General features: G+C 41.8%; 1 protein-coding gene across 1 annotated transcript in view; it reads right to left on the bottom strand.

Moving 5' to 3' along the window:
- Positions 1 to 546: 546 nt before the first annotated feature.
- Positions 547 to 13,331, bottom strand: part of LOC136460765 (uncharacterized) — a 60,325-nt gene continuing 47,540 nt past the window's right edge. The window contains 2 exon segments of the mRNA XM_066460344.1: positions 547 to 1,083; positions 1,169 to 1,216. Coding sequence (XP_066316441.1) covers positions 547 to 1,083; positions 1,169 to 1,216 — 585 coding nt within the window.

Genomic DNA, 13,331 nt, shown 5'->3' with positions numbered 1-13,331 from the left:
TAGCCTATAATTTAAAGGTCCATATGTTTCTCATCACAGACAATGACTACTAGCTCAGAATTATAAAAATTTGGACATCACAAGCAATGACCAACAACAAAGCAAAGGTACAAGTACTATCCATGAGATAAATCACAGGCAATGCCCAGCCAAGCAAGGCAAGGAAACACACATCAAGCATAACAGGTAGTGAAATCACAGGAATTGTCCAGCACATCAGAAGGAAACAAAGATTATACATAAGAGGGAGTGAAATCACATCCAATGTTCAGCTGCAGCAATGGTCAATTGTTCACAGCTTACAGTTACTCCCAGTTGCCACCTATATGACTGATCCACCAGTACACCAACCCAAGCACCAGTATGTGCCACACATAATCTACTATTACTTAGGAGAAGCAGAGGTCAGGATGGCTTCTATTGTCACCAGGGCCAAATGTTTAAATCATCTGCACAAGATAGTCAGCCACTGCACAAAAGGAGGAGCAGCAGGGTTGCAGCTTCACTCCTCAAAAGAATGATCAGTCAATGATGAGGATGGAAAATCTACATGTAGTGCTTCTCAAGCCAAGTCCTAAGCCAAAGGACACGGTGAGAGTCACTCATGTTCACAAATGCATCACCCTGAGGCTTGTTGTCGAGTAGATGGGAGTATGCCACGATCAAGGCCTCTTCAGGGAACCCAGGCATGTACATCACTGCCTCATACAGGTCTAGATGTATGATCTCCACCTTTGTCTCGCGAATTGCAGATGCCACATCTTTCACTGCATCTGTCATATTGTTGAAGACAGCAGTGTCTTCTTCAGTGAACACAGATCTCTTCCTCTTGTTGCTAGGACCAGAGCCACTACTCCCATCTTTGGCTTCCTTACTAACATCTCCAAACATCTTGGCTACATTAGCCATGTCCTTTGCAAAGTCACTCTTGTAGCTGCTATCAGCAAAGTCAGATGGACTTCCCAGTGCCTTGTTAGAACCTATAGCATACTTCCCTATGGCCTGCCCATTGCCAAATATGGTTTCCATCTCTTGGTAGTTCTCAATTGGCTTGTTTAAGTATTCAGCATCCTTAGGATGGGCCTAAGGTAAATGTTGTGGTCAGGTTAGTAAGACAAAGGAGAAGAACCATAGGTGAGAAAAAGAAGTAAATCAAAGACACACAGACCTGGATGTGCCCCTTGTAGTGCTCATTCTCAAGAGTAATCATGTGAACCTCTGAAAGGTCCTAATATGGCTAGAGCGGGGTGAATAGCCTATTTAAAAATTCTACAAGACACTAGAGCAATTGATTAGTACAACAAATGACGTAATACAATTTTGCTCTAGCTCTACAAGGGTTGTAAGTCACCTATCCCAACAATTCTAGTTATTATGATCACTAGGCACACACAAGAGCTAAGTCACTACTCACTAAGCTAGTATGCTCTCAAAGACTAACTAAAGAGCCACACTAACCAAACTAATAAGCTCTCAAAAGCTAGCTACACTAAAGAGCTTGGCAACTAGTTTGCAAGAATGTAAAGGAGCGAGTAAGGTGATTATACCGCCGTGTTGAGGAATGGACCAATCACAACATGATGACAACTAATCATCGAAAGAAATCCAATCACAAGAATGACACACGGTTTTTCTCCCAAGGTTCACATGCTTACCGGTATGCTAGTCCTCGTTGTGTTCGACCAACACTTGATGGTTCGGTGGCTAAGAGGTGTTGCATGAACCTCGTCCAACAAATGGACACAATAAGAACCTACCCACAAGTGAGGTAGCTCAATGACATACGCAATCTAATAGAGTACCTTTTGGTTCTTCGCTGGGATAAGGTCAGGAACCCGCACAAGCAACCGATCAAGGCCGGAGACAATCACCAACTCCGCTCAACGATCCTCCAATCATCGGGCCGTCTAGGTGTCGGCAAACACCAAGAGTAACAAGCTCACAACCAGCCCAAATCATCCAACTAGTGCCACAAGATGATTCAACTCAATGCAATGCACTAGAGGCTCACCAATCTCACTCAAATGATGAAATTAAGTGTGCAAGTGAGTGGATTGTATTTGCTCAGCTTCCAAAGGGTGTGCACAAGTGTATGAAGTGCCAAGAGAGTGGCCAAGGCTGGTCACACCCTCTATTTATAGCCACACAAGCAGTTAGAGCCGTTATCCCTTTTGGAGTTGCTATCTGCGAGGTCACCGGATAGGGCGGTGTCTGGCACCGGACACGACAGTGACCTCCCCAATGGTTGAATTCCAATGGCTATAAACTAGCCATTGGGGGCACCGGACAGGGTGGCAGTGACCACCCAGCTATGCCCCGAGAAACCATGTCTCTGAAAAATTAGGGCGGTGCACGGCCGCACCCATGACGATGACCATGGCGGTGCCCCCCCTTTGCTAGCACTGCTCTTGGGTGAATTAGGGTGGTGACACCGGACAAGTGCGACGGTGCCCGTGGCGGTGCACCGCTGTGCACCTGGCGGTGTACATCGGACACACCGGTGCCCGCTCTCTCTCTGTAGCTTCTTGGTCAAGTCCAGGTGGGCACCGCCCTAGGGGCAGCGGTGCCCCCTCAGGGCAGCCCCCAAACACCTCCCTCTCGGCCTCTCCAGCCAGTCACCACCACAGGGGTGGTGGTGCACCGGACAAGGGGTGGCGGTGCCACCCAGACACCACCACTAGCACACCAAGTTGCAAACTTTGTCACATTTTGAACCACGGCAACTCGAGCTACTCCCCGCAAGCGATGCTAACTCTCAAAGTGTTTTCTCAAAACATGTTAGAGCCAAGTTAGCATTTCTCAAAAAAAAATTCAATGAATATTTTCGCTTGCTCTTCGGAGTGCACTAGGCCTAAATGCAATGCATGAAGTCCAACACCTAGTGGCACTAGATGACCAAATTGTCTAATTGAGAACCCCTCTTAATAGTACGACCATCTATCCTAAATGTGATCACACTCCCTATAGTGTCTTGATCACGGAAACAAAATCTCTATTTATACCTTTGCCTTGATCTCCATAGGGTTTTGTTTTTCTCTTTCTTCTTTTCCAAGTTGAGCACTTGATCATCATCTCATGTGGCCATCTTCATCATTTCATGTGAGCATCACCATCACTTGAGTGCCACCATGCTCCACACTTGGATGTACCAACCTATCTCATATCACATCTCATGACAAAGGTTAGTACATAGGTTTCATCAATTATCCAAAACGAAGCTATGGCTTTCAATCTCCCCCTTTTTGGTAATTGATGACAACCTTTCACAAAGATATTCAACAAAATCTTTTTAGATTCATGTTGCTTGTCCAAACATTTTACCATGTGTAAAGAATATGGATAAGTTTCATAAACCCAAAATGGTAGCATTAGCTCCCGCTACATATGTGCTAAGAGTTTGGATTTGAAAGCTTGCACATATGCATGGATTAGGAAGTGTGGGAGAGTAATGTCTACCAAATGATGTTAAGGTGTAAAGAATAGACCTTTGAAGTGTGATACCAATTGGAGTTGCCATTTGAACACCATCCTTAGCACCATGGTTAATTAGATAGCACTTGCAAAGCACAAACACTAGATACCTCGTGAGATCAACATTATAAGCAAGGCTCTAGTACTACTTGTAAAACATGCAAGGCACATATAACTATCATCCTATGCATGCTAGTTTTTTCATTTCATCAATCATTTTCTTTAATCTAGCATACACCACACAAGCATGGATATGGAATTTTAAAACTTGTGTCATGCAAGCAAACATATATAGTGCACATACAAATGCAATATACAAGTTTATGAGCTTGCTCTCCCTACTTATGTGCTTTAAATTTTAATTGATCCCCTTACTTTGGCATTTCATTTGTTTGCTCCCGCTATCTTACTATCTTTGTGAAACTCTCTCCCCCTTTGTCAACAATTAGCACAAAAGGTGAGCTCAAATTTTAGATAGGTTGGGGTGAAACCATGTGAAGTGAGGATCATTTTTCCAATTTGGTTCAATCTAGATCACTTGCAAAAGATATTTAACTCGCGTTTGATCCAAGGACAAGCTTCTTCACACCTCCAAATAAGGGTTATCTTGTACCATGTTGAGTTGAACACTTATAGATCATTTTCTAGACCAAACACTAGGTTCACAAGCCTACAAATATGTCGTATGCTACCACTAGATCATTTCAAGCATAGAGGCTATAGTGGTACCATACAAGCATCAAATTCATTTGATTTTCATGAATGAGCTTAATACATGTGAGGAATGACTAAATGCACTAAACAAGTCCTTAGCAATGGATGAATGATATGTCAATCAATTTTACCTTGCTTTGCTCGAAGGAGAGGCATGTCACATATATGGGGGGTGCATCAACACATATTTGAGAAGTCAAGTATATTCAATTTATTCCTTAGCTTACAAAACCTCTTCTTATCAAGTGGCTTGGTGAATATATCTGTAACACCCTAAGTGTTAAACATGCATTTAACCTTAACATTGCATGAGCACAAGTATCATTGATCATTCATGAGCATGAGCATATCAAATATTATCTCTATGTTGGCTTATATTGCATGTGTTGTCACTAAATTGCCTTACATATGCTAGGGTTTGCATGTAACCAATGTATAAAATGTTTGTGGAACCCTAGGAGTACCTTAAACATGTTTAGAATATCACATGGAACAACTTTGGTATTCATGACTAAGGCTAGTTTGGTCTCTAAGTCATGGTTATAGTGTAAATCATTATTTTCATGTTGTATGTTTGACCTAAGTTGAACTATAGCATAGAGTATTTTCATGGCAATGCACCCTTAATCAAAGTTGTAGTACTTGTTTAGAGAAACAACTTCTATTTTTGGGTCAAGGTCTAATTCTATGCCTAACATGGTCAATTAGAGCTCACAAAAATCAACAATGTACTATTTTTGGAACTTAGGAATTTTTCTAAGTCAAAGTGAATTTACAGTTTCGATGTACCTGACTTTGTGATGATGCAATTTGCAAACCAGCGCGAATTAGACCTAGATCACTTAAGCAAAGTTGGAGCTGGTATGTAGATCTACAACTTTTATTAATAGAGTTTTTGCTAACTCGTCATGGTTTAGGAGTTACAGAGGGACGAAGTTTGGGTTTTAGGTGTATTTTTGAGGTAGTATTGCGGCTCCTTCAGGCTTTTGAATCGGACCTCAGTGGCTGACCGTCGCAGACTGCTCGCGCCGCGTGGGAGCCGTACACCGACACTGCCCCACACGCCGCAGTGCATCGAAGTTAAGTGCCGAGCCAGCTCTGTCTCGCCCTCCATCTCCCTCAGTTCCTCGCTCAGCCTCTCTCGTCCACCCCCATTCCTAGTTCAAGCACAGGCGACCACAGGGAGCACCAGGCCGAGTGCCGCTGCGTCACTACTGCCACGTCTCGCTCCAATCCACCGCACCAACAGCACCACCACGGCCCTCGCCACGTCCTCGACCTAGCTGCGATGCTGTTCGAACAAAGGTGAGGCCCCCAGAGCCAAGGCTGCAGCCTAGCACGTGCTCGACGTGGTCGTGCCGTCTCGGGCCATCTCTCTTCTTCTTTGTGCTTGCTCTGAGTACACATTAGGATGTCAAAGCTCCACCGATGCCTCATTGCGCTATAGACCGCCACCGCGTCTACGTACAGCGACGCCGAGCCACTCTCTCCACCGTTGCGTGCGTAGAAGTTGCAAAAATCGATTGCTAACCTATCCCGATAGATGCGTCTTGACAAGAGGAGTCTGTTGGTGGTGGTCGCATCACCGGAAAGGTCACCGCCGGCGAGCTACGACTGGTCAAAGCGCCGCCCCTGCTTCTGTCCATATGACATGTGGGGTCAGGTTGACCCAGGGGCCTAGCCGTCAGCTCCTCGGGTGCAGTAGGCTGTGCACGCATAGCATATGTTAGGGTTTAGTCTTTTTCGTTTTAATCTTTTCCCTAATTTTGTGAGGATCTTGTAAATCCAATATCTAGAGCTACAGAGGTCCGATTTGAGTGAAACCAATTTGTTGGTCTTGTTATGAAATGATCTATCTAATAGAACCATTAAACTTGCTGTTTGGAAATATTTTGTGTGCACTTTATCTTGTAAAATGGATAACTTGAGCTAGAAAAGTGATAAAATTGTGATTCTAATTTTGCTGGTCTTGTGTTGACATGCTCTAGCTAGAAAAAATAATAAACTTGTAGTAAACTTGATTGGAGTATGATCTTTCTATTTATTTATTAATAAATGGTATTTTCTAAGGAAAATTATAAGGATAAAAATAAGTAACATATTGCCATGCAAATTTTTGTACAATATTATGGCACTAGGATGAAGCTTAGAAAAATATAAAATCTGTTGCTTGACACTTTTCTGTAGGATTAACTATTTTCACTAAAATAAACCTTGCTAGCTTGTCATTTTTGTACAAGCTATTATATATGTTCAAATGGTATACATTTTTTATAGTAGCCTATTGGGAGCACTTGGAAGCCACTATAATTTTCTGAGGATGTATTGTGCACATTTGGTATATGTTTGTTATTTTACCTAATTATCTAATTAAATTAATAAATGCATTTAAATAAAGAAATTGGGCTTTACCATTATGTTTTCTTGAGTGTATTTGATATTCCTGAACTGTTGGTATAGTTGGTGATGTCCAATTTTGAATGCTTATATGCAATGAAAATATTATTGCTCTATAATTCAATTTAGAGTTGTTTTTGGACAGATTCTGTTGTTAGGTATATCACCAACTACACTTGGAAGTCAAAATGAAGTTTACTGTAAAAATGATTAATAACAAAGTTGTAGGGAACTTCATCTATCTTATGTCAAAATGTCATAGCAATAGTTCAAATGGTTTAGGAGTTATATCTGTTTAAATTTGGTCTTCCGAAATGCTTGTTCTGTGGAATTTCTGGATAGAGCTGAAAATATTGCCTATTTTGGTTAGGATAGAATTTGAATTAGCTTTTGATGTTTAAATAAGAGTTGTAGGCAATTTTATAAGATTTTCAGAAAGTCCAATATCACAGTATTTGGATAGGTAGAACTTTAGTTATGATTTAAACTTGTAACTGCTATGTGTAGCTCTAAAATTATCTTGTGAAGAATATTGGAAGCGGATAGAGAAGAGTTATGCACCTACTCAGTAAACATGGAGTTAGCATTATTATCATTGTGTAACTTAACATCATTATCACAGCTGTACCTTCCCAAGTCACATCATCCATGATCCTTCTTATGCATTCATGGAACTTACTTATGCATATGCATGCAATAGGTGCAGCCGAGGAGATCACGTTGGTGGAACTCAACGTCGATCCACAAGAGGAGAACCAAGAGGTGCAGCACCAGGAGGTTCTGGGGAAGAAGAGCCTGAAGTAGATCATCTTTCTGAGTGCCCGGATCATCAACCTGCCATGTTTGTGAAAGGAAAGCCCTAGAGCATTATAAGTCTCTCTATTTTATGAATGTCACCTAAGTTACTCGTATTGATGCATTACGTGATAGGAGTTGTTTGGAAACACTTGCTGCTTATTACCTTTCCTTGTCTAGAAATATCTACCATGAATCCTATTTAAGTCCAGAAACACTTCTTATGCTTAGCTATGCTTAGACCGGTAGAAGTCAGGTGATTTCCTGTCACCTGCGAGCTATAGGCAATAACTTGATCACGGTTGGCTATATTGTGCTATCATGGAACATAACCTAGTGTGGTTGATGAATTGGAGACCGAGCGAAGTCTTATGTTGTGGTAATCATAGTGATTCCGTCTGTGTCATTTAAGGACCGGTTGTTGGAGGTCATCTTGTCATGTTGAACGCATGCCGCTCACATAGTTTACCAGATAAGTCGTTCTGACCGCAAAGCCAAGTAGCTCAACTCAGGTCGGAGACATGAGCAGTTAAAGTGCATACCCTAGAGGTAGTAAGGATGTGCAGAGAGCCAATGGCGTGAGTCCATAGGCGGGTTCGAGTCCTGAGCCTCCTGGTAGTTTGGTAGTATCTTTGAGGGTGCGGCGCTGGTCTTACCCACGATTGAACTTGAGTTGTACCAAAGGTGACCTAATACGACCCTGATGGGGGGAGTATGGGTGTGTGTTAGGAATAATTCCCCAGCTAGATAGGAATCAATTCGAATCACTATCTCTCCCAAATAGTGAGAACTTCATAGGAGTATGCTTCATCGTAGTAATTGATGGAAGTGTTGGTTATGAGATTATGAAAGAACTCAACTGGATATGGTTATTATTGTGATGACTTAATGGTACCAACATGTTTGGCATAAGATAGTTGCTAATCTAGTATGAGATAGGATTAATAACTGGTGATTCACAATTTAAGAGATATTGGACAACTAATGCTTTTTATGCAAATAATGTCTACCAGCTCTACTGATAAATCCTTGCATACTCCTTGGTGTCTTAGTGTTTAGTTGATGATGGGTAAGTCTAGCTAAGTACCTTCTCGTACTCAGGGTTTTATTCCCATTGTTGTAGATAATGTTATGTGCCACAGCTACTGCAAGAACTGCTTTGCTCCTACAGTGGATGAGGAATAGGACCATGGGCATGGTCATCCTGTATATCATCTCACCCTTGTGCTTTTGTTGGAGATGACTATGAAACTGGCTATGTATATGAACTACTATTAATGTCATTCTGAACTATGTTGCTTCCGCTACTTTTAAACTTGATTTGTAATAACTATGTGAACTCCGATGTATGAGAAATATTTGTGAACTATGATGTAACATGTGACTGGTTATGTTGAATCATGTACGATCTTGGCTTGTATGTTGGTTGAATCGAGATCCTTTATGATACTCGATGGACTACCAGATTTATATGGGCTCAAGTGTGATGGTTTGACTACCTTGGTGGTTGCTATTGTACTTGTGCTCTTATAAATTGGATGGTTCTATGACAATATCGGCAATTTGATCATCAGTGTCCACACTCTCAATACAAATGTCTCCTTTTTGTTGGTGACCTCTTATGAAATGATGACAGACATCAACGTGCTTTGTCCTTAAATGTTGAACCGGGTTATTGGTGAGCTTCATGGCACTCTTATTGTCACATAGCAATGACACTTGTTTGAATTTGATTCCAAAATCACTGAAAGTAGCCTTCATCCAAAATAATTGAGCACAACAACTATCGGCTGAAATGTACTCTGCTTCGGCGGTTGAAAGTGCTATACTATTTTATTCTTTGATGACCAAGACACAAGTGATCTTCTCAATAGTAGACATGTGCCCGATGTGCTCTTTCTCTCAACTTTGCATCCCACATAATCGGAGTACGAAAATCTAATCAACTCAAATCTTGCTCATTTGAGATACCATAACCAATATTTTATGTATACTTCAAGTACCTCAATATTTTCTTGATGGCCTTCAAATGACTTTCTCTTGGTGAGGCATAAAATCTAACACACATGCATACACTAAACATCACATCTGGCCTTGATGCGGTCACATAGAGTAGGCTTCCAATCATAGATCAATACATCTTTTGATCCACCATGTTGCCACTAGCATCACTATCCAAGTTTTCATTTGTCCCCATTGGTGTACTAATAGCTTTAGCATCATCCATTCCAAACTTCTTGAGCATGTCTTTCATGTACTTGCCTTGACTCACAAATGTGCCATTCTTCATTTGTTTGATTTGAAGACCAAGGAAGTAACTAAGCTATCCAATCATAGACATTTCAAACTCACTTGCCATCATTATTCCAAACTGCTCACAAAAATCTTAATTGGTTGATCCAAATATGATATCATCAACATAGATTTGCAACACAAACAAGTTATTGCCAGTCTTCTTGGTGAAGAGAGTGGTGTCAACCTTGCCCATAATGAATCCCTTAGAGAGTAGGAAATCCCTCAATCTCTCATACCATGCTCTTGGTGCTTGCTTCAAGCTATACAAAGCCTTTCTCAACTTGTAGACATGGTTAGGTTTCTTCTCATCTTCAAAACTAGGAGGTTGCTCAACATAGACAAGCTCGTTGATGTACCTATTAAGAAATGCACTCTTCACATCCATTTGGTACAACTTAATGTTGTGGGCACAAGCATAGGCTAACAAGATCCTAATTGCTTCCAATCTTGCAACCAGGGTGTTGGTATATATTAATGCACATAGAATAATCCGCATGCACACAGATATTATATTGATGTAGCACTTCACCGGGAGTATCCCAGTTTTATGTCAAACTCAAGGAAACATGTGTGAGAATAACTAAATCTAACTTAACCCAACTTCATAATCAAGGCTAGATAACAGGAGTATAAAGGAGATCACAAAGGTCTTCTAGTTCTAACCTCGGTAAGCTATGTCTTCTATTATTCAATTCTAGGGATATTACTAAAGAAAACATAGGCAGAGTATGTTTCCTATAGTAACAGGGTCCGGCTAGCCCTACCAACGGGAGGTGGACTACAAAGGATTCAATGAGGCTATAAGAGTCACCCTCGCGAGCTACCACCGATCCAAAAAGTAGGGTACATCCATGAGTAACCGAGTCTAAGCACCATGCTTACACTATGAATACTACTTTAACCTAGGAGCTACAAGGATTAAAGTACTCAAAAGAGTAGTAAACCTGAAGAACAATATGAACAAGATGCTTACTTGAATTAGAAGTTGATTACCATAGAAATCTCAGATGCAAGTCAAGAAGAACTTGATTCTGCCAGGGTACAAGCCATAGAGAGAGCACCGACAGGCCGACACTTCCTCCAAACTCTTTCCTCACACTCTATCTCTCTATTTCTAATTCAAGACTAGATCCTATTAAGGACTAATCTTCTCTTGATTAGTGGCTCTGATCCTAGTGCAAATAGGAATTCGGGTTTCTGGCCCTTAGGATCTCAGGATCAAATGCCTCATGCTCTAGAGAAGGGGGGTATAGGTAGGTATATATAGGGGCCTTCAAGCATCCTAGACCTTCAGATCAAACTGACTTAAAAGGACGGCATAGATGCAAACCCTAAGGTGGTGGAGAACCAACGTAACGAGGAGAGGTTGTTAGGTGGGGCCCATAGGCCGGCCGGCCTATAGGTGGGGCCGGCCAGCCCCATATGTCAGAGTCATGTGGCCTACTTTGGTGATTTGTCTTTTGGAGTCTTCTAGAGTCTTCCCACATAGGTACCATCATGGATTAATGAGATTTCCCTTGACAAATAGGTCCCGCGTGGTGGTTTTCTGATTAAATACTACTGGAAATACAGATTCACCAAAACTCATAGAAATTATCAATTAAAACCCCTAAGTCAATGTTAGTGATCCATTTTAGTCATTTATGCAAGGTATATTGATAGTTTGTGATGAATGTTAACTACCGTCAACAAACTCCCCCACACTTAGGCTTTAACTTGTCCTCGATAAAAGGATGGATTACTTAAGACATAACCTTGGGATAAGACGTCATCATAAAACTATTCCCAGTCATGCATGCTCTGCAGGATTCAAAGTGTCTACGATGAAACTTTGGGTGGTTGAAGAACAGAATAACTTGAAACAGATCACTATCTTCCTTCAGTCAAGTCAACTGGAGAATCATTTTAAGATTTTTGAAAACAAAACATAGCTTACCTTCTCCTTTTGTGGTACTCTTAAATCACTCAATATATGTGGTATTTTTTGATCCTTACCAAGGCATTGATGTTTTTGCCTTCTTCTTACCTACTTCTAAAAAGCTTATGTGGAGCTCAGGTAGGGATAAATATAAAAACATACTTGTATTGCATATATTGTAAAGTCAAAACAAGGATCCAAGGAGAAAAATGTCATACTCTTAGATCAAGATGCGCATGTGCACAGATGTATATGGTGGCTAACCTAATTCTACTATGCTCCTTGAAACATATCTCTCTTGTTTGAAACTTTGAAAACACTTTTGTAAGAAGTCATGGGCTATCTTATTCATTTTTTTTGTGGCGGGCATCTGAGTACCCATTGTTTTAGACATCTTGGATGCTTGTCCATTTTTTCTTCAAGAGTTTTTCTTTCTTTCATGAATAACTTTTGCATAGCCCATGCCTCTTTTCTATAATTGAAACTTTTTTAAGAGAGACATTTAAAAGAACTTGGAGCATTCATCCTATCAAACTTATTGTTATGTCTATTCCCGGTATAGGAGTAGAACATTTTTGGGTGGATGGAAAACATGTTTGTGCATACCCTTTGTCGGTGTAGAAAGTGACCAACATGTAAATATTTGTAGTTTTGCCATACGTTGTGATCAAATATGGCCTAGCACTCAATGACACAGGGTTTATACTGGTTCAGGCAACGTGCCCTACGTCCAGTTTGAGTCAGTCGGTGACTTTATTCCTGAGCCTAGGTGCTCGAAGTTTGCTCTAGGATTACAAACGGAAGTGAGAAAGATGGGGGGTGCAAGAGGTCCGATCGAACTCTGGTCTGAAGGGCCAAGAGTGATGGGAGCTCCGCTATGTGCTAAGTGTTCGAGCATGTGCTCAAGGTTTGAACCTAGTGGTTCTGTTGTAGTGTGTGAGTGAACTGATCGATCTATCTATTGGGAGAGAGCGCATCCCCTTTTATAGATGAAGGGGATGGCCTTACAAACGAGAGAGAGAGAGAGAGAGAGAGAGAGAGAGAGAGAGAGAGAGAGAGAGAGAGTACGTATGCTACTAAGTCTTGTTGCCCACGCTATCGGGTACAAGAGGATTGTAGCCACCCATAGCACTGTTAATGTCAGATGCATGTGGGAGGTTACATCATCTTCTTCTGGTATGGCAAACGTCGGTGCTTACCATACTATTGATGCCTAGAGGCATGCAAGGGGTTTTACCATGCTCGTTTGGTATGGGAGTTTGCGAGCGCCCACAACACTATAGGGCAAATATCGGCGCCCACAACACTACTTGGGTTCTGACATGCTAGGAAGGCTACAGGGTACCCTTCTGACATGCCCTGTTGGTATTGTCCTATAGGTGTATAGGGTACGGTCCTCGGTATTGCGCTTGACTTGAGTGCCCTGCCTTACTTTCTTCGTCCATTTTCTGGTCCTCCTCGAGCGGGCGTCCCTGGTCAGTTGGTCTTAGTCGGCTCTGATTGCGCCAGTTAGAAAGGAGCTATAAGCAGGGGTTCGATGCATCCCTAGTTGAAGACGTGGGTCAGAGTCAGAAGTGGTGTTTGGCTAATCCTTCCTTTTAGAGAGGCCATCCGAAGGTGGGCTGGAGTTAGAAGCAAGCGTTGTTCCTCCTGAGCGAGGCCTTCCAATCGGAGAGATGGGCCAAAGTCAGAAGCGGGCGCCGTTCCTCCTCGGCCAGGCCTTCCGGTTGGAAGCTGGTTC

Source organism: Miscanthus floridulus, chromosome 6 (assembly GCF_019320115.1).
Source record: "Miscanthus floridulus cultivar M001 chromosome 6, ASM1932011v1, whole genome shotgun sequence".
Lineage (NCBI taxonomy): Eukaryota > Viridiplantae > Streptophyta > Magnoliopsida > Poales > Poaceae > Miscanthus > Miscanthus floridulus.
This window is presented reverse-complemented; position numbering and strand designations above follow the sequence as displayed.